This window comes from Cydia strobilella, chromosome 5, assembly GCF_947568885.1.
Source record: "Cydia strobilella chromosome 5, ilCydStro3.1, whole genome shotgun sequence".
NCBI lineage: Eukaryota > Metazoa > Arthropoda > Insecta > Lepidoptera > Tortricidae > Cydia > Cydia strobilella.
This window is the reverse complement of record NC_086045.1, coordinates 4520332-4547189: the sequence shown is the minus strand read 5'-3', so window position 1 is coordinate 4547189 and position 26858 is coordinate 4520332. Positions and strand designations below refer to the sequence as shown.

Here is a 26858-nt window from a genome sequence, read left to right as displayed (position 1 = left end):
AGGGTTCCGTACCATTACGCAAAAACGGCAAAAAATCATGTTTGTTGTATGGGAGCCCCACTTAAATATTTATTTTATTCTGTTTTTAGTATTTGTTGTTATAGCGGCAACAGAAATACATCATCTGTGAAAATTTCAACTGTCTAGCTATCACGGTTCATGAGATACAGCCTGATGACGTGGTGGCAGACAGACGGACAGCGGAGTCTTAGTAAATTTTTAGGGTTCCGTACCCAAAGGGTAGAAACGGGACCCTATTACTAAAACTTATCTGTCCGTCTGTCACAAGGCTGTATCTCAACATTAAAACCTTGTTTCAGCCACACAATCCAGTTCCGTGCCATACAAAACCGTCCATGACCCACCGATCAAGTTCAACTCGGTGTACAGGAAAGTTTTCATTCCCGGCGTGGAAATAAAGGTCAGAATAGAAGAGAACGAGCGCAGCGTGACTACACACCTACTTAACCCTAATTTGTGAGTATTTTCACTCATTCACTATCGCCTATGCATCAACGTCACAGTTTTGGTTACACTATACCTTAATTGTTCCATGGTAATAAGGTTGAAATTGATATACGTTTGACGCGGCCAGGTTACTGTGTTTTCATGTAGAAAATCAATAGCTCGGTCAGATTACGGATTACGTATTATTATGTAATTACCACAGACTACCTACCAGCAGTGTTGGCCGGACGTTTATTGCAATTAACCATTAACCAGTACAAATTGAACCGTAGACCGTAACGGACGGCCAACACTACCAGACGGTGCATATTAATCATTAACCCTTTTCAATATCTGCGTCGGCCTGTTTTACTTTTTTAATATCATTGTTTTTTTAAGAGCTGCATTTCAAATATTCGCAAAAACGGCCTAATTTACTAGGCCGCAAAGAGAAGCATGGCATTCAAAACTGACATCTATTAGCCTAAAAAGTTAAACAGTCCGACACCGATAAGTTCATTACCATTTATATCTCAAAATTTCGTTACCTTTGGTTAAGTTTTGGAGGAGGAAACAGTCGAGTACGAAACCTCGTTTTTTGATATTTTTACGCAGGATTCGCTTAACCTGGCGTCCTAGTTTTAGGACTTTTAGGAGCCGCTTCCGTTAGCGAGACGGATATATTCACCTAAAATATTTAAATCACAGCTCCCATATCCTGAAAAGGGGTCTCTATTGTTTCCCATACAGTTTTAATTCATAATGTATTGTTTGTCCACATTTTCGTTAGTCATAATTTGGTTTTTCTTAGAAACACGTAACTTTTCAGGATTGCCATAAAACAAACTGAACCTAACCTAACCTATCTATAGGATAACTTGAGGAAAATCCTGAAAATTTAACGGTTACAGAATTATGACTAATGATACGACAATCATTACATTATGACTTTCAATAATTATGTCAAACAAAGGGACCCCCCTCTAAAGTTTGGTGATTCATTTGAAGACGAGTCACATTTTGCAAAATTCCAATTTAATTTAAACCTTAACTCGAAACTCTAAGGTTGAAATCTATTAACACATTATGTGGTCGTTTAATCGTTCTATTATGTCTGGAAAAGGGTTAGATGTATTCGGGTTAGATGTATACGTATTACGTCCGAATCGTCGGGTTACCCCGAATGTGGACTCTGATTAGGCGGAATTAAATTATATAAATTATGGGTGATTTCGGAACTATTCGATATTCGGGAGTGAATCGTAAACAACTCGAATACACGTTATCCATAATAGGGTATTCTCCTACTAGTCAAATCAGTTTCTTTTTTAGAACTGTCCAAACGATTTGCTAATATGTGCCATTTTCAATTAAAAGGGTACCTATTGTCGCTTGTCAGTAAGGCGCTATTTCCATATAGCTTCAATTAGAAATCAACCTTATCGAAAATCGACAATGTGGTACCTTTTGGTTGAAACGTCACATATAGAATTTATATGAAACATTACACGTGACGTCACGGTCAACTCACCTACTTTTTATACTTCAATCCGATTGATTAAAAAGAAATTGTGTTTAAAAATAACTGATATCTATGTTTTCCTAGTAATTATCTGGTGCTTTATTTCATGTTTGTTGTGAAATGATTTATTTTAAATACAGTGTTAATACCCTATTCTCATGATTTAGTGAGACAATTTACTGAAAACATTGAACACTAGTTCAATTAAGGTAATTGTGGTTCGATTTGATGAGCCACTGTACTGCGTTAGTCATCATTTGTGACGCATTCAACCAAAAGGTACCACCTTGTCGCCTGTTGATAAGGTTGATTTCTAATTGAAGCTATATGGAAATAGCGCCTTACTGACAAGCGACGATAAGTACCCTTTTGGTTGAAAATGGCACATTTAGGTATGCAATGTGCTCGAGATTACTGGTCAGGTAAGACATGCATGCGTTTATTAGGTATTGCTTTCCGTACTCGTAGGTATCTATATGTAAAATTACCATTTAAGTAAACAAAACATATCTTATGCGATAGCTATAGCTATTAGCTATAACTATCGCAAAATGGTAAAGAATATACCTGTATCACTAGCTTTTGCCCGCAACGTCGTCTGCGTAGAATGCGTGATCATTTCCGTGACAAAAACTATACTATGTCTCGGAACTCAAATTATCTGTATGCCAAATTACGATTAACTCGTTTCACTTTCAGTGCAGTTTTAAGAGTGAAGGCGGTTCCCTGAGCCAGAAGGCGAAAAATCTCCTTACATGATCATGTTTTTCTAAGAGGCGTTGATATTAGTAGACGTCGAAAAAATATATGTAGTTCTTGACTATACTATCTTTAATAACATAGCTTCCGATACACGAATTATGACATTTCGCTCGATACAATTAATTCCCAAAGTAACCTCTAACTCGGACTTTTAATCCAACTTTACTCGGTTAGTTATTATGTGATACTATAAACAAAAAAAGAAGAAAAAACAATCTTAACTTAAATAGTAATTTGATAGCTTTCGAATTTCGATATTGTAAGGTAACGTTTTTAAAATAAATAAAAATCGACAAAATTCGATCAAAATTGACACTTGGCGTGCATTATCTTTCCCGTTCTTTCTTGCGAAATGTGACAGTGACAGCGGCAAACCGATGGAACGGCCTGAAGAGGTAACAGAAAGACAGGCAGAGACTTTGGCATTTACAATTTTAGTAGTGATTATCGTTATCTTATCTAATGTTGTAATTAGCTGGGGTTATCAATATCAAATTGAATGACTCATTGCGTTATAGTGACCTATGCGTCATATAGTCGTAACATTTTTTACAGTAGGTACATCTTGTGCTCCATTACGACACCCTTTGTGTGTGTGTGTGTGTGTGTGTGTGTGTGTGTGTGAGTGTGTGTGTCTCTTCTTTGCGCTACAGCACTGAGTTAATCGTCGCCCAAGGAATATTGAAAGTTAAGTAAACACTATGTTGATAATAATTTAAGTACTTACTTGATTGATTAGATGGATTAATTATTATATATTAATAATCTATTAGTGAATTATGAACTAATAGTGATTGTATTTATTAATTGTTAATGATGAGGTGAATAAATTAGATTATTTACTTTAATAAAACAGTTTTCTTTTTCAATTACATTTGTTCATTATTTTATTTATCATACTTATAACCTAAATAGCATCCAGATATTGTTTTAGCGGTTTTACATCATTTTAAGAGCGCTATTACATTTCGGCGTTGAGCGAGTTTAGGTATTTTACGCGCTGCGGCGGGCTGTGCGGGCTCAGTATGCCGATCCCTTCTACCACGTTTTCCCGCTCGCTCGCACTACAATGATGGATTAAACAATCTTGATCCTTCGAGAAGCATACTGAAAACAATTATAACGACACTAACTGTACTTACTTAAATTTTAAAATCCTAATTATTATTGTTATTTGGTACGAAAATACTAAATCCAGTGCAAATGTACTTACTTTTGTATTATAAAAGAATTATTTTATACTAGAAAGAAATTATACTCGCTTGTTTACATGTTTCGTCATTACATTTGGTACAGGTACAGGGTAACCGTACAGCTTGGGACAATGTCACTTGGTGCTAAATTATATCCCAAAAAGATAATTTTCACTGAAAATGACAAAAACTGTCAATCTGTCAAATTTGACTGATATGTCAAACAACACTAAACTATGTCACTTAGTACCAAACTTAAACAAAACATGTTAATTTTCACTAAAAATGACAAAAACTGTCAAACTGTCAATTTTGACAGTTTTGACAGATGTGTCAAACTAACCAATTGCATGACGCACCAATTGCATTAAAGTTAATTCGAATTAAATTTTTGAGACGTTAATGGCCATTGAAGTTAATGTTTTGTTTAGTGTTGTTTGACATATCAGTCAAATTTGACAGATTGACAGTTTTTGTCATTTTCAGTGAAAATTATCTTTTTGGGATAGAATCTACCACCCACTGACATTGTTAAATGTAGATTTATACTATCTGTCAAAATTGACAGTTGGTGACCTTTTGACAGTTTTGGATCCTAAATCGAAACGGCTTGTCCGATTTTGATAGGACCTTCAACATTAGTCATGGGATAGAAAATGTAGTTTGACACATCTGCCAAAACTGTCAAAATTGACAGTTTGTCAGTTTTTGTATTTTGTGAAAATTAACATGGTTTGTTTGCTAAATTATATCCCAAAAAAATAATTTTCACTGAAAATGCCAAAAACTGTCAATCTGTCAAACTTGACTGATATGTCAAACAACACTAAGCTATGTCACTTAGTACCAAACTTTAACAAAACTTTAATTTTCACAAAAAAATACAAAAACTGCCATACTGTCAATTTTGACAGTTTTGACAGATGTGTCAAACTGCATTTTCCATCCCATGACTAATGTTGAAGGTCCTATCAAAATCGGACAAGCCGTTTCGATTTGGGATCCAAAACTGTCAAAATGTCACACTGTCAATTTTGACAGATAGTATAAATCTACACTTAACAATGTCACTGGGTGCTAAATTCTATCCCAAAAAGATAATTTTCACTGGAAATGACAAACTGTCAATCTGTCAAATTTGACTGATATGTCAAACAACAGTAAACTATGTCACTTAGTACCAAACTTTAACAAAACATGTTAATTTTCACTAAAAATGACAAAACCTGTCAATATTTACAGGTTGACTGGTAGAGAATGCCTTAAGAAGGCATTAAGTCCGCCTTTTGTACCTTCCTGTGTTGTGCAATAAAGCTTAAATAAATAATAAATAAATATATAAAATGTCAATTTTGACAGATTGTATAAATCTACACATGACAATGTCACTTGGTGCTAAATTATATCCCAAAAAGATAATTTTCACTGAAAATGACAAAAACTGTCAATCTGTCAAATTTGACTGATATGTCAAACAACACTAAACTAGGTCACTTAGTACCAAACTTTAACAAAACATGTTAATTTTTATTAAAAATGACAAAAACTGTCAAACTGTCAATTTTGACAGTTTTGACAGATGTGTCAAACTACATTTTCCATCCCATGACTAATGTTGAAGGTCCTATCAAAATTGGACAAACCATTTCGATTTGGGATCCAAAAATGTCAAAATGTCACAAAATCTCAATTTTGACAGATTGTATAAATTTACACAACAATGTCACTTGGTGCTAAATTATATCCCAAAAAGATGAAAATGACAAAAACTGTCAATCTGTCAAATTTGACTGATATGTCAAACAACACTAAACTATGTCACTTAGTACCAAACTTTAACAAAACATGTTAATTTTCACTTAAAATGACAAAAACTGTCAAACTGTCAATTTTGACAGTTTTGACAGATGTGTCAAACTACATTTTCCATCCCATGACTAATGTTGAAGGTCCTATCAAAATTAGACAAGCCGTTTCGATCTGGGATCCAAAACTGTCAAAAATGTCAATTTTGACAGATAGTATAAATCTACACTTAACAATGTTACTTGGTGCTAAATTCTATCCCAAAAAGATAATTTTCACTGAAAATGACAAAAACTGTCAATCTGTCAAATTTGACTGATATGTCAACCAAACTTTAGTTCCACTAGGTACTGCCAGGGTTCAGCATCAGCTCTATCATGGGTACTGCTCTCCTAAGTGCTCATCAAGACGAGTCGGATGACTAAAACAGCGTGTGCCTATGTTGCACCAAACCTTAGATCCACTAGGTACTGCCAGGGTTCAGCATCAGCTCTATCATGGGTACTGCTCTCCTAAGTGCTCATCAAGACGAGTCGGATGACTAAAACAGCGTGTACCTATGTTGCACCAATCCTAAGTTCCACTAGGTACTGCCAGGGTTCAACATCAGCTCTATCATGAGTACTGCTCTCCCAAGTTGCTCATCAAGACGAGTCGAATGACCAAAACAGTGTGCGCCTATGTTGCACCAAACCTAAGTTCCACTAGGTACTGCCAGGCCAGGGTTCATAAGGAGGATGAGTAATACATAATTAAAAACTTATACAATATCAGTCTTAGTTATATCGGAGCATCGTTTATAGGTATAATGGCGTAAGCGCCATCGACAATAAGGTCCCTTTTTATAGGAAATACCACATTTTATTCTGTTTTTAGTATTTGTTGTTATAGCGGCAACAGAAATACATCATCTGTGAAAATTTCAACTAGCTATCACGGTTCATGAGATACAGCCTGGTGACAGACGGACAGACAGACAGACAGACAGCGGAGTCCTAGTAATAGGGTCCCGTTTTTACCCTTTGGGTACGGAACCCTAAAAACAGAATAAAATACAACAAACGTGATTTATTTACCGTTTTGTGCGTAATAGTACGGAACCCATTGTGCGCGAGTCCAACTCGCACTTGGCTGTTGTTTTTTAATTTACTACCTATAAAATTTTAGGTCATTTCAAATATTTTTAATGTTGTTCGGTAGTTTGTTATGTTACTATACTATATTATAATACTATAAAAACAAATACAGTACTCGGATCAAAGTTTCTCAGTCGCAATTTACACGCACACAGTATAGCGTTTTACACGGCGCCTGCCGCACACAACGATAAAAAACCTCGTTGTCGCCGTCGAAAACGTGCGGAGCCGACCGACACAGGTCCGACCTCTTCAAGCTCTGCTGCGGTACTGAGATCGCCACGCGCGTCATCGGCAATATAGAGTAGTTTTCAAAAAATTGCCAAAAAATTAAAGTAGAATTTGATAAACACAAATGTATACCAACAGTATAAGCAAACGTTGTAGATTGTTCGTGTATAAAAATGACTTCGATACTAAGTAGATTTTCGTAGGAATTTACACTTGTTTCGAAGAGAAAATTCAATTCGTTTAACATTGATTTTCTCTTTCTTAAAAGCATGTAGGAAGAATATCATTCGATATTCCTAAAGTACAGGATATTAGTAATACAAAATATCCAACTTTAGCAGAGTAAACTTCTCAAAATTTACAAATAAGAGCTCACAATTCAGTACTTCACGCGGTTTTTCGTAAACGACCATCAGAAAAACAATCATTACTAATTTAATTAGTCCTTTTTCTAAAATGTACAACGATATTCCTAAGGATAAGAAGACGCTCTTACTGGAACAAGTACTCTTTATTTCTAATAATGAGCGTAAAATCTTAAATGTTGTCGGGAATATCATCAATTTTACATTATTTCGACTTTTCTTGTAAGAACGCTCTTAAATCAAGAATAATATATAACTTGATGACAAGTTATACCTAATTTATACACTAAACTTGGTGCTATTAAACAGTAATGAGAATTGAAGATAATATTCACATAAAAATGATGTCTGTTCTTATTTACTTAGACATCTATTTATGGCCTTTAACTTACTTTTTTCACACAATACGCACATTACGTAACTACGTCGAAAATTTAAATTGCCATATGTACTGTCAAACGCTGTACGATACACGTGCGAATAGGTAATTCGCACTTTATCGTAAATACCTGTTTATTTTGAATTATTAACAGCCACGCCATTGCTTAAAATACGCTGATACACCGTAAATTGAGCTGCATTGAAATCGCAAGAAGTGTTTACATAGCGTTTTTATGGACGCGACCACACCGGTCAGACGTATGAGTCACATCACTGAGTTTACGGTGCGTGCGTCACCGTATTCTGAGGGCGGCGTGGCCGATCCATATTCATAAACAGACTACGAGCCTTACCTGTGTCTTAAAAGTGTTTATTAGAAAGGCTTATAACACTAAAACATTTTTCGTCCAATCCGATGAAATCGTCTATTTTATCAGATGGTTTGGACGCAAAATCAAATTGGAGGACTCGATGGGATCGCCGATTCCACTATGAAATTGTATACGTGTGGACGCTAGATGGCATTGACGCCAATTGTTTTCTGATCAAGTTGTCAATTTCATCATCCCATCTGGACATAGGTTGGGAATAAAGGATATTCTTCTTCCACAGATACACAATAAACCTCCAACACGGCGACTTCACATGGACGGTCCGCAAGCGCTACAAGCACATATTATACCTGCACCAGCAGCTGACGCTGTACCGCGCGTCGCTCGACATCCCCTTCCCCACCAAGACGCACAAGTCGCGCCGCGCCAGCTTCAAGAACACGCTCCTAGACGAGGAGAATGCTGAGAAGGTAACGCTACAAGCATATATACCTGCACCAGTAGCTGACGCTGTACCGCGCGTCGCTCGACATCCCCTTCCCCACCAAGACGCACAAGTCGCGCCACGCCAGCTTCAAGAACACGCTCCACGACGAGGAAAAGGTAGAGAAGGTACGCGCTACAAGCACATATGTGATATTTTCTATAAAAAAGGACCTTATTGTCGATGGCGTTTACGCCATTATTAACGATACTCCGATATAAATACAATGCCGCGCCACGCTGTGCGGCGTAAGCGCCATCGACAATAAGATCCTTTTCATAGAAAATGCCCCATATTATACCTGCACCAGCAGCTGACGTTGTACCGCGCGTTGCTCGACACCCCCTTCCCCACCATGAAGCCACCACCCGCGCCAGCTTCACATGTAACATTACTACATTAGTTTACAAATTGTTATATAGCGTTCTTAGGTGTAGTTCTCTGCCCATCTCTTTTTAACTCCCGACACAAAAAGAGGGGGACTTAAATGTCTGTTTGTCTATCTGTCTATCCAGACGTCTGTGGAATCGTAGCCCTGTAACGGATGGGCCGATATCGATGCGGTTTTTTTACCTTTTAATACCTTTACCTTACATAATATTGTCTTCGGTTACCGCGATAGTTACTCATGAAATAAAACTATGAAAACGGATTATATCGCGTATATTGAATTTATAATACATCCCGACGTTTCGAACTCTTTACAGCGTTCGTGGTCAACGGGGTCAAGAGTTCGAAACGTCGGGATGTATTATAAATTCAATATACGCGATATAATCCGTTTTCATAGTTTTACCTTTACCTTACCTTTTAAAAACGTCACATTTGTATTATTTTAAGGTTGCTCTGGAGGCCTTACCACGAAGTCAGTCGAAGAAAATGGTGCGTCCGAGAAAAAGAAAAGGCGCCTTGCCCAGGTAAGAACAGTGCTATTTTATTTTATAATAGTGGCTAATAGACTTATGAGTATGACCAACCGATTATAAGAGATCGCCGCAGTCTATGGACCAAGACTCGAAAAAACGCCCGTCATTTTTAGGATTCCGTACCCAAAGGGTAAAAACGGGACCCTATTACTAAGACTCCGCTGTCCGTCCGTCCGTCTGTCTGTCCGTCTGTCACCAGGCTGTATCTGTAACCGTGATAGATAGACAGTTGAAATTTTCACAGATGTATTTCTGTTGCCGCTATAACAACAACAGAATTAAATAATTATTTAGGTGGGCTCCCATACAGCAAACGTGATTTTCTGCCGTTTTTTTGCATACGGAACCCTTCGTGCGCGAGTCTGGGGCGCACTTGGCCGGTTTTTTTAAAACATAACCATAATTTAGGACCCATTTGTGAGTCGAAAATCGTTCACACTCTACAGATAGAATAGATTAGAATCATTTATTGCATGTCACAAACCAGTTATAAAGGTGATACATATTATTGGGTTAGTTTAAGTGACGCCCTGTAAGGACACAGCGACATACTTCATACTCATAAGGCCCAATATGCATTACAATGTAAACTGTTTCAATCTTATTTGTACCTTACACTAACTGAATTAAGTAGCATTTCTTTTGTTTCATTGTTTTCTAAAACAAACGGTCACCCTAATCTTCTATACAACAAGGTTCAAATTAAAAATAGGGAAACTTCGTATGGTGGGCCTTACGAGGCTGACTTTAAACTACTATCTAAACAATTCTAAACGTTTAAAATTTTCATTACATATTCCTTATAAGATCATTTTAATCATATTTTTCGTTAAAGTACTTTGGGGCATGTTTAATCGTTGACATTGGTATAGGGAAGTCCTTGTTGTACAATCAGCAACACTCAATACTCCTAGCTGTATGTACATAGGTGTACCTTATTACAAAAGGCATAAGGTCCACTGATGTTCAAATAACATTGTGGGCGATGGTACGGAACAGGGTTATGTTTTCAAAATGACAGGCGTTTTTCCTAGCACATTTGTTGGTCCAGAGTTTCGTATAGCCGTATAGCCCTACTACTCTGGCGATTCGTTAGGTCACAAATGGGTCATAGTTTCACAGTTATCACAATGACAATAATATGTGATCAATGTCTAGGAAATGGCGGGTTTACCTTTGACTTGCTTGCTCTTTACTCGCTGTTACTGTTGAAAGAAGAAAATTCTTCTATTTCAGATTTCCAAAGAAGCCAGAGGTGATGGTCACATACGAGGGAATCCAGCTAAGAATGAAGCAGCTAGAAGAATATTTATACAATTTACTCAATATTTCTATTTATAGGAATCACCATGAGACAGTAAGTTATAATAAAGTGATTTCGATTTCTATAGTAAGGAAGCTAAGAAAAGAATGAATAATTTCATACATTGACCCGCCTGTTCCTATCTCTAACGCACACGCGTAATTGTAGTATGAATTTTCTCAAATGATTTTTACGCCTCACACCCTAATCTGTTAAACAAAAGCCTTTGTTTCTTTTGTTCAACTTACCAATGCTACCGCTACTGACTGAACGGAAACAAACTCGTTTAAAAAGAAATTTTACCGTCCTATTTATATGGTTCAAATTTATGTAGCAGCTCTGTATTCTGAGGCCACACAGGCAACCGATCGTCCTTCATTACTCAAACTCGTTATCTCAGACTGAGCTGTTACATTTGGAACCTTAATACTATCACGATAGTTGGTTTTTAACGACATGGTTGTTTTGGCACCCGCTCGGCACGCGACTATGATGCCTCTTAATAAAAGAAACAAAGGCTTTTGTTTAACGGAATAGGGTCTGAGGCCTAAAAATCATTTGGGAAAATTCATACCATAATTAGTTGTCCCGCCCATGATGCCGGCGGTCAATGGCACTGTGCGAGCGGCATTGCAATATAATTATGCGCGTGCGATAGAGACAGGAACAGGCGAGGGAATGTACGAAATTATTCGTGTTTCGTGTGTAGCGTCTTTACTTTGAGGTCAACATCAACATTACGAAAGTAATATTCAGAAATGTGAAATATTAGATTGATGTAAATTAAGGTAACATCGTAATAATTCTTAACATCACGGTATATGGGAACTTATCGTTCATACATCGATTTTAAATCCTCTCGAAAAGCAGTTTTCAATCAATCAAATTTATGTGAAAATTCCTATAATTATTTACTAGTACGTATAGTTGTTTAGTTTTCCAAGCTATTGATGCTATTGTATACTCAACAATAATTATCTATCAACAGGTCAAATTCCTCGAAGTGTCTAACCTGTCGTTCATATCAGAGTTCGGGTGTAAGGGCAAAGAAGGCATGGTGCTGAAGCGCACCGGTTCCACCCAACCCGGGCAAGCTGGATGTAACTGCTTCGGATTACTGGGGACGGCTGTGTGTGTCAGGTGAGAAAGACAGACATCACTCTCTGTTGTTCATATTAGAGAAAGGGTAAAGAAGGCGTGGTGCTGAAGCGCACCGGTTCCATCAAACCTGGGCAAGCTGGATGTAACTGCTTCGGATTACTGGGGACGGCTGTGTGTGTCAGGTGAGAAAGACAGTCATCTCGCTCTGCCGTTAGGTAAGAGTATCATATGGAGACGCTTATTGGCCTCAATGTCCTCTTTCTATTGGTTTTCTCAAACAAGACTAGCTTCGAGTACCGCCAAAGACATGTGACTATCAGAGATATTTGTTCATAATTAAGTTATACAATACAATACAATATATTTTATTTTCAGACCATGTCCATAGTGGTAGTGTACATTCCCTTAAGCCTATGTTAGTTAAACCTATAATAACTTATAAATCTATTATGTATTTATTAATAACAATTGTTACATGTCGAGGTAATTAAGTACAATATTGAGTGTACAATTGTGTATATCTATTAATGATTACAATTATTTCGTCGGCTAATAAATAGCTCACAAATAACATTAATCTAATAGTATAAAAAATTTATTAACCAAAAAAAACAAAAAGGCATACCATCTATGTATTTTGGCATATTAAGGCCGAGGTAAGCGCTCCCATGGGGTAACTGCGCCTTTTCTAAAATACAGTTGTAACTTAAGAATTAGAGTCCCTTCAAATTGAGCTTACTGTGATACTGAATTCATTTGTATCGCAGTGGCCCCTGTAGCTCTGTCAACCCTTTCAACGTCACGCCTATCGCGTGCGGTGCGGCCTGAATCAGATTGTGAACCTAGTCGGAATCCACAAACTTTACGGGCCTGATTTTCTTAAATTATGTTTTATCCCTTTCTTACAAATACCCAAGTCAAAATGACAGATAAAGACAAACGATTCATAGCTAATTCAGGCCAGTAACGCGTTTATGAATAACGCCATTTATCGTTCAAAGAGTTCAATAGATGTGTTATTGCAGATGTAACTACTTCTGCACGGGTCTGGTGTGCGCGAAATGGCAGGAGCGGTGGTTGTTCGTCAAGGACACGTTCTTCGGATACTTGCGGCCCAGCGACGGCTCCGTCAAGGCCGTCATGCTTTTCGACCAGGGGTAAGTCCAAAAAACAAAAAAAAAACAAAAGAGTAGGTTAAAAAGTCCGACTACCGAGAACAGTATGCCATACGGTCTTTATCAGATCCACTCTACTAAAAGTCTAAAATGATTGGTGGATAAATTGGGTATTAATTTTGAACTTTTGAAGTTTTTGAACGACATCCTAATAAAATCCACTATAAAGAACCGTTTTTCCTTCTGTTTAATCCTATCTCGAATGGAGTGTAGGAATATGAATATGCTTTAGATAGTTGTAAACTCTAATAACAATCTGTTATTTTTATTCCATGCAGCTCATTGAAATGTGAGTATAGTTTCCGGACAAGCCATGTGCTAATATTTTTTAACATTTGTTGGTTTAAACTTTCAAGATGGTCTCGTATTATTTCATGGATTTGTTCATAATAATCGAATAACAGTATTTAATATTTCAATCAAGCATTATGTTCCTCGAGCAATAATATCCATGCATAACATAAACTAATACATTTCATAAAATGTGTAGAGTTAATAGACATATGTTATTTGAACTAACCAAGTCTACAATTATATGGAGAACTTGAACGCTATAAGGTTATAAGTTACTGTCAAAAATGACTTTTAAGAACAAACTTTACACACAGCGAGGAGTTCAATAGTAGATTGTTAACCAAGGGATGAAAGGCACTCATTTCTGCCGAGGTATTTTGGTGCTCGAACGCAGTGAGAGCGCCAATAGTCCGAGGCAGAAATGATGCCTTTCACCCGAGTTAAACACTCTACTTTTCATTTCGAATACGAGGAAAGTAAAATGCATGTGTTTTTTTTAAATCATGACAAGTATACATTTTTATAGTATTTTTTTGAGGGTACTTTCAATTAACAATTCAGGCAAAAGTATCGTTATTTATGGAATGGAGAGTCAAATATTAGAATGGAAATTGTATAACAAATCCATTTAAACTCAAATTTCAATTGCGTATCGTAAAAAAATTAAAAAAATCGTACTTCGAACGTAAAATGCTCTAGTGCAGACACGTATCATTTTCTGCACACCTTTTAGAACAACAATGACCCTCTTTCAGAGCATGAGAAATGAAAAATTATTTTTATGCACTCTAATTAAAGTCGGTTCAAGATCATTTTGAACAACTCTGCTGCTTAGTGAGTGTTGCTGACTGTACCTATATTATGCAGCTTCGAAGTATCAAGCGGCATGTACTCCACCGGTCTGAACCACGGGCTTCAGATCCTAAACCAGAGCCGGCAGATGGTCATCAAGTGCTGGACCAAGCGGAAGAGCAAGGAGTGGATGCAGTACCTCAAAGCTGTCGCCAATCAGACTGGTAATTACGCTGTAATCTTAGAAATTCACATATAGGAAACTCGATGATACTTATAGCATCACAACAAAAGATACATTGCGTAAATGCTGAGGGACCTTTGAGTTTAATATTAGTTTGTGAGTCGTATTTTCCCATTGTTTTTGTATACACTTCGGCCGTAATTTACCTTTCTAGCCTCATCTCGACAAATCTCGCTGTTTTTCGACCGATCACTCGTGTATTCGCCAGAATAGCTTACTTTCTAGACTCTGCAGTAAATTACTATTTCATTTGCATAGCTCGAGAATTCACACACCCAAACGTCCACCATTCGTTCGCGCCGCCACGCGCCTCCACGCCCGTCGGCACCTTCGTGGACGGCTCACCCTACTTGGCCGCCGTGGCCGAAGCTATGGAGCTCGCTAAAGAAGAAATATTCATCGCCGATTGGTGGCTCAGTCCAGAGATATATATGAAGAGGCCTGCTCTTAACGGGAACTATTGGAGGCTGGATACAATATTGAAGAGAAAAGCGGTAAGTTGTTTGATAATTATATTAACTTAAGTATATAGCGCGCACGGTCGCAGAAGCCATCGAGCTCGCTAATGAAGAAATTTTCATCGCCTATCGGTATCTCAGTCTAGAGAACATGAATAGGCCTCCACTGGAGATTATTGGACGCTGGATACTTGGATAGTATATTGATCATAAAAGCGGTGAGTTCAGGAAATATGAAATTAAACTATGAAAACGGATTTTACTTCATGAGTAACTAACGCGGTAACCGAAGACAATATTCAGTAAATATATCCAATCTAACTGGCGCAGTCCGCGGTAGGATCTATGTAAGTAAATCAAAGTTAAATCTATGTGGTATGTTCTCCATACAACCATAGCTCTAGATATGGAGCTCGCTAAAGAAGAAACCTTCATCGCGAATTGGTGGCTCAGTCTAGAGATAGACATGAAGAGGCCTACTGAGAGAGAAGCGGTGAGTGCCTCAATATTTAAACAGTATACTAGCGCAGTCTGCGGTAGAATTGATGTGAATAGATCAGTGTTGAAATTTCGCGATTAGTTTTCAATACAACCGCAAATGCAGAAACCATGGAACTTTCTAAAAGAGAATGCGGATTGATAAATCAGAGCCGATTAGAGATTTATTGCGGGTTAAATACTTTGGATTGGACATTTTACGGAAGACAATTGGCAAAAGATACTCGGACACATGGGGAGACTTGCAAAAAGCAGAATATTTTGCAAATGGGATGATTTAAGGTTGGTTACACCAAACCGTCCGTCACCGTTAAAGCGTTCGCAAAATTTTACTGTATGGGAAGTTTCATAGATCTCTCCTGGGTGACGTTGATCAGTCTGTTAACTGTGGTTTGTGCAATTGACCCTTATTCACGTCTAGCCAATGGGACTTGTTTTGCAAAAGTACATTTACGTGTGGATCATTCGCTCGAGATTTCTACGCGCATTTAATATATTAAAAATCGATTTTATTTCAGGCCCAAGGCGTAAAGATCTTCATAATGCTGTACAAGGAAGTTGAGATGGCGCTCGGCATCAACAGCTTTTACAGCAAGAGCAGATTGGCCAGCGAAAATATTAAGGTGACTATTAAATTTAACCTTTCGAATGAGGGCTATCGGGCTCAGTTTCGCCGCTAGCGGCGCTAGTGTAGATGGAGGTCTAAAAGTGCCAATTAAACTATATGCAAAATTAAACAGGGTGAAAAAACTGCGAATTTAGACGTTAAAATACCTTTGTGTATATTACAACGTATAGATTTTATAAAAATAAGCATAGAAGAATTTTGAGATCTGTTTTTCTGGACCACCATCAATAGTCGCGCCAACTGGCGAGCAGAAAAACGCTAGCCCTCATTGCATCGATGCGAAATTGAGTCAGTATAAAGTAATATTGATGTTTTAAATTTTAATCTTAACATACCTACACGTTGAGTAATTATTACTATAGAGAAGCCATACTGAACAATGAAATTGTCGCAATCGCAACCTGTACCACGCGACCAAAACGTCGTAAGCGCCGTAAAATTCATGGCGCTTACGCATTTAAGTCGCGAGATTCACGCTCCGCTTCTATGGTTTATTGTCAAAACGACAGCAACTCATGGCGTAAAATACTGATCCTCTGTGCCGGTTCTATACGTTAGTAATAATAGATAAATGAAAATACATATGCGCGGCGGTTTGCTTTTTTGTAAACTTTAAGATGGGAACATAAAGAGAAAATCATCACCATATCAGCCCTTTATCGCCCACCGATTAGAAGATTGGAACGCTGGTAACATAGGTTTTCCGTCTCCCAGACTACGCGCGCTAGTTTGACATTTATGACACTTTTATTTTATTTTTGTATTTACATGTCGGTGTCCATGAAACGGTTAATCTATTGGCCGCCACCCACCTTTATTAGAGTACACAATGCACTATCATAATTTTGTCAATTACCATCGTAAGTTACATAAGATTGTGGCAGTCACGAGGTTAATTGGAACGTTGGTAACGTAGGTTTTCCGTCACCCAGACCACGCGCGCGGGGGGATCCTGTTCTGGGCGCACCACGAGAAGATCGTCGTCGTCGACCAGGGCGTCGCCTTCCTCGGCGGCATCGACCTGTGCTATGGGCGTTGGGACGACTACAAACACAGGTTAGTTGTACTGTTGTCACACTCCGGTGTGCGAGCGAGACAGCGCTATGCACGTATACAGTCATGTCTCGCTCGCACACCATAGCGGCGGCATCCACCTCTGCTACGGCCGCTGGGACTACTACAAACACGGGTTAGTTGCAGTGAGCTAGATATAACTAGTCTCTTTGAACTGTAGACTTCGTAAACCCCAATGGCTCTGAATCGTTAAAAAAATACTCCTAATAACCAAATTTCCACGCATATTATGGTCCTGTATGTTTACGTGACAGCGTGATAAAAACAATGTCCGTCTCTTTTAATCACGTGGTGTTAAAAAGTGACACTTATTTTATCCATAATAGGCTACCTGCTTACAAATTTCACGAGAAATGCGACCTGAAGACGAAAGCATTTTTACCCGAGCTGATACGGGAACATTTCGCTCGCGCTTCGCGCTCGCTCAATCAATTAAAATTCTTGAGTAGCAACTACGAACCGAATAAAATCAAGGACCCCAACAAGGTCTTTCGACGGTCTGGTTAAGATCGCCAGGAATCTTTAGGGCACTCGTGGTCAGTGTGGAGATCCAGCAGCCCTTCTGGCTGACCGCGGCGTACTGTTCCGGGCACACCACGAGTAGATCGAATTTAAACTATCGTGAGACATACTAACTTCGCTAATTTTGCGGTTTCAAAAGTCTCGTTTTCGTAAGTAATAAGGAACAAGTGCGAGTCGAACACGCGACGCGTTCCAAGGCTTCCATACATTACATAATTTTTAACAATGTACCTATTTTTTATGTGAAACGTGGGATCTTTAAAAAATCCGTAGGGGTCGGATCAAAAACTAAGTAATTAAGTCCGACTCACGCTTGACTGCACATTTCTAATAGGTTTTCCTGTGATCTATAGGTAAAGAGCTATTTTGTATATATTTTTCAATTTTAGACCCAGTAGTTTCGGAAGGAAGAAACCCGGGCTATGGTAATTTTTTGACTATTTTCTTAAATAACTTAAATATATATTTGAGATTCTCATAACGAGCTCTTTCATTTGTAACACGATATAGTTTTCGAAACTTTATTTTTTAATTTTCTCATTTTCCCCCCAAAAGTGGCCCCCATGTTTAAAATTGATTTATTTACGTTACATGTCCGTCTTTGGCTCACAAACTTACGTATGTGTACCAAATGTCAGCTTAATTGGTCCAGTAGTTTCGGAGAAAATAGGCTGTGACAGACGGACAGACAGACAGGCGCACGAGTGATCCTATAAGGGTTCCGTTTTTTTCCTTTTGAGGTACGGAACCCTAAAAATCATGTTAGACAATTACAACTTATTTTATCTTCCAGGCTGACAGACCTGGGCAACATCACGCAGATCATAAACTCCATCAGATCGAAGAAGAAAACGTCCAGCTCTCCCGGCGGCGGCATGTTTCACACTCAGAACGGCGGGGACGTCACTCTTGAGCTCGCCAAACACTCCAGGGACATCATCATTATTGGGGCCAATGAGTAAGTTATACACACATATTTTTCGGTTACTAACAAAGAGCGGTAGCGGTGTTTCTAAAAAAAAATGTCCAGCTCTCCCGGCAGCGACATGTATCACGCTCAGAACGGCGGACTCTTAACTCAGGAACTCTTAAGCTCGCCAAACACTCTAGGGACATCATTATTGGGGCCAATACATACATAACTTAGCGGTTACTATGCTAAAAGATGTATCGATCTTATTAGATCATCCTCAAGTTTGACAGCTGAAGAAGGCACCGGCCGTATGTGTTTGGTGGTTGAATTGTCATTTGTTAAATCTTTTCTTCAGACTTCTTTGACATTCAGAGTTCCGTTATAATATGCGGAGGAGGGAAGAGGCCTTAATTACATTCAAGATTGGATCACCAAAAGGCCACCATGATGATGATGATGATGATGCGGAGCCGTGCAACAGTATTTGCATCACGATCTGTTGTAAAATTACAACGAAAATAATCTTTCATTAGTCATCATCATTATGATCGTCTCAGCCGAAAGAAGTCCACTGCTGGGCAAAGGCCTCAGCCCAGGATCTCCACAACGAACGGTCATTCGCTGCCCTCAACCAACGGTTCCCCGCGACTTTAACCATATCAATGACATTAACGGGTCTAACGCGATTAAACATTATTTTACTTTTTTTTTCCGAAATTTAATCACGTTATCGCGTCTGCATACATAATTAATGACACTAATTATGTTAACAGAATGCGGGAGTTTAAGATCAGATCGTCGGTACTGTAAAGGGATACGCCTATCAGGGAGGGAATTATAGATGGATTATCAGCACTGCTGTATTTCTTTTCTTTCAGGTTAGCTTCGCGACAATTCAATATGACTATCCTAGATGGATACCTCTTTCAGAATGGCCATCCGTGCACCCCAGTTCCATTTGACAGGGAGTTCGGATTCTAAATTTAAATGTGTGTCTGCTGCCAGACACTGATCAAAAAGGCTAGGCAGTACCTAATACTTCTGTCATCTATTGTCAATCTGTTTCCTTCAAATGCGAAACACTACTTTATCACATAACACCGCATATAATTCATACCTTCTATTTCCAGTACCATCCAAATCGAAAATGCAGAAGAGGAAAAATCAACCATCGATCCCAACACCCCTGACCCGGACCTACCGCAACTCCAACCAGGCGACCATCTACTAATAACCCCAAACACACGGACAGACAAAGATGACAGTCCAGTAGAAAGGAGAAACGTGCTCAATAAAATAACAGAAAGATCTAAAGATATATTGAGTATAGTGTATCCGCCTTATGAGGGGGAAAGGAATGAGAGGGAGTTTGATGACTCGGAGAGGAAGAAAGCGGAGAAATATGCACAGTCGAATGATCAGGTGTTGCTTACGGACGCGTTAACTACTAAGGTAGGTTTCCTGTCGTTTCCTGAGAAACTTCTAACTAACTGTATAATAAAAATATGTTTATTGTGATGTAATGTTTTTTGTTTTATGTTCACTTCAGTTTCTCAAGGGATAACGCGGATATGACATCCCCCTGTACGGATTCGAAGCCTGTCTTAAAAAATAGTGCAGTGTTAAAAAATAGTTATTTACGACTAGCGACCCGCCCCGGCTTCGCACGGGTAGTTCAACCCGTTTACTCAAAACTAACAAATTATACACCTAAACCTTCCTTTTGAATCACTCTATCTATTTAAAAAAAAACCGCATCAAAATCCGTTGCGTTTTTTTAAAGATCTAAGCATACATAGGGACAGACAGACAGCGCAAAGCGACTTTGTTTTATACTATGTAGTGATACAAGTGCGGAAAAGAGGAAATTCGAAACGATTCCCTTCGGTCGTGTTTTAATTTAGCACCACTCGTTACGAATTTCCTACTTTCCGCACTTTTTTCGTAAATAACTATTATTTTATCACATTGTAATGAAATGCTCGTTGGTGTTGAATGCGTCTATAAGGTTGGTCTTTTTTTTTTTCTTTTTCGGTTCAGGTAACCACCTAGTGGACCGTATGTTTATTTGTATTAAAAAAAAGGATGTATCGCTAACTGAGCTGAAATGGCAGGGTGCCCATAATGCTGGCTACATTGCCCCGCTGAATGGCAATTCCGATTCTTTTGCCAAGGAATGAGACAGCCCTAGGATCTCTGGTGGTGTCAAGGAGCATCTTCTTTTGTGACTTATGATTGTTTGTTTGTAATTTGTCCAGGGAATGGTGACGAGAAGCTTTAGCGCTAGCAAGCCCACGCCGCTGGCGCGCGTGGTGGAGGGGCGCGTCATCACGGCCAGCACCAAGGACAAGCTGGAGGGCATCGAGGGCAACTCCAAGATGTGGATAGGGAAGGACTACACTAACTTCATCGTTAAGGACTTCAATAGCCTGGATATGCCCTTTGTTGGTAAGACAATATATACATTTTCATCGCAACAGCTCGTAAAGGCTCTTGACTGTCTAAAAACTGATAAGAAAGTTGCATTCTATCCACATGCGAGGCAAAGTAATCAAATGCAAATTTTGAGTTGTTTAGAGTCAAGAGTCAATATATTCTTTATTCAGATAGGCCTAGCAGTACAGTTTTCTTATGTTTGCTGGTAGAATTGACTTTTAAATGATGATTTTGAATGATAAATATTTAATAACATTCATTATGAATTGATTTGCTTTGATTTTGTTTGAGATTTTGCTATTACTATTTTCCTTCTGTTGGTGTGGTGAAAATTTTTGTATTTCATTCGGTGGCAAAATTTGTTACCTTTATTTACCAACGTTTCGGTAAATAAAAGGTAAGAAAATAAATTCGCGATAGACCCGATTGTAAATGTGATTTAATAATATAAGAGCATGACAGAATTTACGCGAACTATATACATTATAACACGATTTTAGACCTTGTGGACCGCAACTCAACACCCAGAATGCCGTGGCACGACATCGGAGTGGTGGTACAAGGCGCAGCCGCGAGAGATGTCGCGAGGCACTTCATACAACGATGGAACGCTATCAAACTAGAGAAGGCCAGGTGAGCTAATGTTAACCTTGTGTTATAGAACTTAATGTATAAAATGCCTTGGCATGACATCGGGGTTGTAGTACAGTGAGCAGCAGTGAGAGATACGTCTTTAGAGACACGGCATGCGCTGCGATCGCTTTACTTACCCCCACTATGCACTTCGCACGTACACGTAACCAATAGAATAACAATAACTATAGCACAGAGAATTGATTGTATTAGAGAAGTCTAAAAAAATGTGCCCCTTAGTTTGATATCCAAACAGATGGCGCTGCACTGCGCCATATGTTTTGCGGTCACTGAATTGTCAAATGTCAACTTTTGACAATCAGAGTTACCGCAAAATGTATGATGTACAGCGCCATCTCGTTTACCGGTCAATTTCGAAGCGCGAAATTGTCTTAGATTTTACGCACCTTACACAATTAATGTATCTTTGACTATTATAGTAAGCTATATAGGTAAGTAACTCCTTAGCGCATAAATCTAGGTAATATTATTTGCATGTTTGTGCTGGTTTTTTGGCATATTTGCATAATTAGTCAAATCTTGCAAACCATCTTTCAACCACTTCCTGATATCTGGTTAAGCTGAAATTTTTCATACATATGTAAATCAGATGACAATGCAATATTATGATGACATGGAGCTGATCTGATGACGGAGACAGGAACTCTATGATAAAACGACGCAACCTAATTGTGTTTGGGGATTTTAGAATTGTCTCGATAAGTATTAGTTGCATGTGGAAAGAAAAGTACTTTCAGCGATAAAAGCTTGTACCAAAAATGAAATTTTTGCAAAAACTTGTTATCTTTTCAGACAATCCGCAAGCTACCCATACCTTCTGCCGAAGACTTACTCCGAGATCAAACTGTTGCCAGAGCTGGAAAAGTATCTGAACACTGACATACACAATGTGTCCTGCCAGGTAACGTTATTTTTACTCCTTATTTTATTTATCGTATGACGGTTACACACTGGTTACAAAAATATACAATAGATTCAAAATTTACAAGTAATCAGATATATAGTTTGTCAAAGGACTGTCTCATTTCAAACATAGACAGAGAGAATCATACTATCTTTGTCTTACACTAGTACTAGCACGCAAAAGAAAAGGACGAGTATAGTTTTTTTTGTTTTTATTTACTGTCAATTTGGTTTGACCAACTATAAGCTCGCATTCTTCGTCAGATTTTTAAAGTCTTCACTTCACTAGAATACTATGTGGTGTATAGTCTGTTGCAAGTAGAGTTGTGCCGTTCCCGGGAATATTCCCCAATTTGTATGGGGAAATTTCCCTAGTGGGAAATTGGGAACGTTCCCAAGAACGGCACAATTCTAGTTGCAGGTTTCTACCACGCCGCAGACTCACTCCATCCACACTTGTGCCAGACGTTCAAAGAGGGTGTTGTTTATTTTGTGCAGCTGGACTTCCCATTCTTTCACCCACGCTTGGCTATCTTTCTATGTTGTGGTGGGTTTCGGGACTTCAGTCGGGTGTTTTTGAGGTCTCCATGGACATTTTGGTCAATTCCCGTGCGAGACATTTTTGTCTGCGGATGTCCGGTGGTGCAATTTCGTGATGCACACTTGATGATTTCTTAAACTTTAAACTCCCCGCCATTACCCATAGGAAACATTACTGAAACTATCTGCAAAGCACTTCTCAGCGCGTGGTTGTCTGCGCGATATGTTATTAATTATTATCATTACTATCCTTACAATTAACATAAGGGCATCACTCGAAATTTCATGTTATACTTCGGGCTCTAAACCGTATTTTTAAGCACACTATCTTTTCAGGTGCTACGCAGCGTGTCGAACTGGTCCTGCGGATTCCTAGACCCGGACACGGTGGAGCAAAGCATACACGAAGCGTACGTGGACACCATCACACGCGCGCAGCACTACATCTACATCGAGAACCAGTTCTTTATAACACTGTCGCGAACAAGCCAGGCTGTGAGGAATCAGGTGAATACGACATCTAGACACCTCCCGACAGGATCTGGACCCGGACACGGTGGAGCAAAGCATACACGAAGCGTACGTGGACACCATCACACGCGCGCAGCACTACATCTACATCGAGAACCAGTTCTTTATAACACTGTCGCGAACAAGCCAGGCTGTGAGGAATCAGGTGAATACGACATCTAGACACCTCCCGACAGGATCTGGACCCGGACACGGTGGAGCAAAGCATACACGAAGCGTACGTGGACACCATCACACGCGCGCAGCACTACATCTACATCGAGAACCAGTTCTTTATAACACTGTCGCGAACAAGCCAGGCTGTGAGGAATCAGGTGAATACGACATCTAGACACCTCCCGACAGGATCTGGACCCGGACACGGTGGAGCAAAGCATACACGAAGCGTACGTGGACACCATCACACGCGCGCAGCACTACATCTACATCGAGAACCAGTTCTTTATAACACTGTCGCGAACAAGCCAGGCTGTGAGGAATCAGGTGAATACGACATCTAGACACCTCCCGACAGGATCTGGACCCGGACACGGTGGAGCAAAGCATACACGAAGCGTACGTGGACACCATCACACGCGCGCAGCACTACATCTACATCGAGAACCAGTTCTTTATAACACTGTCGCGAACAAGCCAGGCTGTGAGGAATCAGGTGAATACGACATCTAGACACCTCCCGACAGGATCTGGACCCGGACACGGTGGAGCAAAGCATACACGAAGCGTACGTGGACACCATCACACGCGCGCAGCACTACATCTACATCGAGAACCAGTTCTTTATAACACTGTCGCGAACAAGCCAGGCTGTGAGGAATCAGGTGAATACGACATCTAGACACCTCCCGACAGGATCTGGACCCGGACACGGTGGAGCAAAGCATACACGAAGCGTACGTGGACACCATCACACGCGCGCAGCACTACATCTACATCGAGAACCAGTTCTTTATAACACTGTCGCGAACAAGCCAGGCTGTGAGGAATCAGGTGAATACGACATCTAGACACCTCCCGACAGGATCTGGACCCGGACACGGTGGAGCAAAGCATACACGAAGCGTACGTGGACACCATCACACGCGCGCAGCACTACATCTACATCGAGAACCAGTTCTTTATAACACTGTCGCGAACAAGCCAGGCTGTGAGGAATCAGGTGAATACGACATCTAGACACCTCCCGACAGGATCTGGACCCGGACACGGTGGAGCAAAGCATACACGAAGCGTACGTGGTCACTATATCTACATTGAGGACCACAGTTCTTTATAATTTTCACATTATGTATAGAGAACTGGCCAGGCCGTGAGGAACCGTATAAAAATACAAGCAGGAACTGATATAACAACGAAGCGCTGGTGGCCTAGCGGTAAGAGCGTGCGACTTTCAATCCGGAGGTCGCGGGTTCGAAACCCGTCTCGTACCAATGAGTTTTTTGGAACTTATGTACGAAATATCATTTGATATTTTACCAGTCGCTTTTCGGTGAAGGAAAACATCCTGAGGAAACCGGACTAATGCGAATAAGGCCTATATAGTGAGTTGGATGGTCAGATGGCAGTCGCTTTCGCAAAAACTAGTGTCTACGCCAATTCTTGGGATTAGTTGCCAAGCGGACCCCAGGACGAGCCGTGGCAAAATGCCGGGACAACGCGAGGAAGATGATGATGACCCACCTACTATTTTTGATAAAAAAATATCCAGAAACGTTAAAAATGCCTCCCATTTTGATTTGTCAACTGTTTTAGGGAATTGTTGCGAATGCAACTTATTATTGTATTAAAATATTCCCAATGCAGTAGCTAAACGCAGCCGTCGGGCTCGGCTAGTATACGAAAGCTTTTTCTGAAGCACCAATAGAAGCGCTCCACATAATTTGTATCGCAGCCAATTAGAGGCACTTAAATTTAAACCACCTTTTGTACTTATCAAATATTGCAAACGACGAACTTAACATTACAACGAGGCTTTCCACTGTTTGCTCCCAACGTGTACTTGGTTTCTTCGGTCATCTGAGCAGGACAGGGCCAGATAGCCTGGAAAGGCTCATAATTACTGGCCGCATGGCAAGGAAGCGTAGGGATGGAGGTATGGCCACGCGTTGGGCGGACAGAATAACATCAATGACAAACGCCACACTGCAGGCTAGCATGCACTGGGCCCAAGACAGAGCGGCCTGGAGAGCACTGGTGAAGAGTGTCCACACACTCGTCACGTCCCTCAGCCATGAGGTTACGACAAAGAAGAAGAAGAAATATTGCAAATCACTCTTTCATCAGCCTTCATACTATCAACACACCACTTCTGCACCTTTTAACCGTTTTTGTCAAAGAACCCTTGTAACCAGTACCTTTTTGGAAGATTATAATAGTTTACTTCAAATCGAGGTTTTTTGTTTAAGTCGTCGAGACCTGCACGGCGGCTACAGGCTACTGGCTAAAAATTTAAAACTTATTTTACGCGATTAAGTCCCGTCGTTGTGAATAATAATGAGTAAAAATCGTGAGTTTAAATCATTATTTTCTTCCATTACAGATAGGGGAAGCGTTATACAACCGAATAATGCGCGCGCACCGCGCCCGCGAGACGTTCCGCGTGTACGTGGTGATGCCGCTGCTGCCCGGCTTCGAGGGGGAGGTGGGGGGGGCCTCCGGCACCTCGCTGCACGCCGTCACGCACTGGAACTATCAGAGCATTTGCAGGTGCTTGCCACTACCATCACCATATCACTCAATCGACTGACTGAGTGTCGTCACACTATTCACTACTAGCCGGGTCCACACAGAGCGAGAATACGCGCGAGGCAATTTCCTCGCACACAAAACGAAGAGTGTAGACGTGCCTCGACCGATGGTACGCGTGCGAGGCACGTCTAAAAATGTCGATACTACACTGGCCGTTTTGTGCGCGAGGAAATTGCCTCGCGCATATGCTCACTCTGAACCTGTGTGTACTACTTTATGGCGTTAAGTAATACATAGTACATTATTGCAGAGGCCGAGAGAGGGCAATTCGTGGATGAGTTTCGATTTTGTCTTACTTCACGGCCGCTGTAACGTAACACTTCAGGTTTTTTTGATTATGCTGCAAACTGCGCAGTTAATCTGAAACACACCTCGCTTCACTCGTCGTCGCACAACCTTTAACTTTGTTATATAAAGATATTGCGATAATTAGAAGGCGCGGTGGATGTTTCATGAACG

At 39.9% G+C, this 26858-nt stretch overlaps 1 protein-coding gene across 1 annotated transcript in view; it reads left to right on the top strand.

Annotated features, from left to right (window-relative positions):
• The window catches only part of LOC134741390 (phospholipase D1), a 38275-nt gene that overhangs the window by 5721 nt on the left and 5696 nt on the right, over nt 1-26858 (top strand). Inside the window, exons 3-19 of the mRNA XM_063674157.1 lie at nt 321-477; nt 8456-8645; nt 9500-9576; nt 10822-10942; nt 11877-12028; nt 13015-13146; nt 14326-14474; nt 14753-14988; nt 15969-16073; nt 16995-17134; nt 18468-18632; nt 19718-20039; nt 20846-21035; nt 21524-21656; nt 22470-22578; nt 23457-23627; nt 26191-26357. Coding sequence (XP_063530227.1) covers nt 321-477; nt 8456-8645; nt 9500-9576; nt 10822-10942; nt 11877-12028; nt 13015-13146; nt 14326-14474; nt 14753-14988; nt 15969-16073; nt 16995-17134; nt 18468-18632; nt 19718-20039; nt 20846-21035; nt 21524-21656; nt 22470-22578; nt 23457-23627; nt 26191-26357 — 2716 coding nt within the window. The remainder of the gene's footprint in view (nt 1-320; nt 478-8455; nt 8646-9499; nt 9577-10821; nt 10943-11876; nt 12029-13014; nt 13147-14325; nt 14475-14752; nt 14989-15968; nt 16074-16994; nt 17135-18467; nt 18633-19717; nt 20040-20845; nt 21036-21523; nt 21657-22469; nt 22579-23456; nt 23628-26190; nt 26358-26858) is intronic.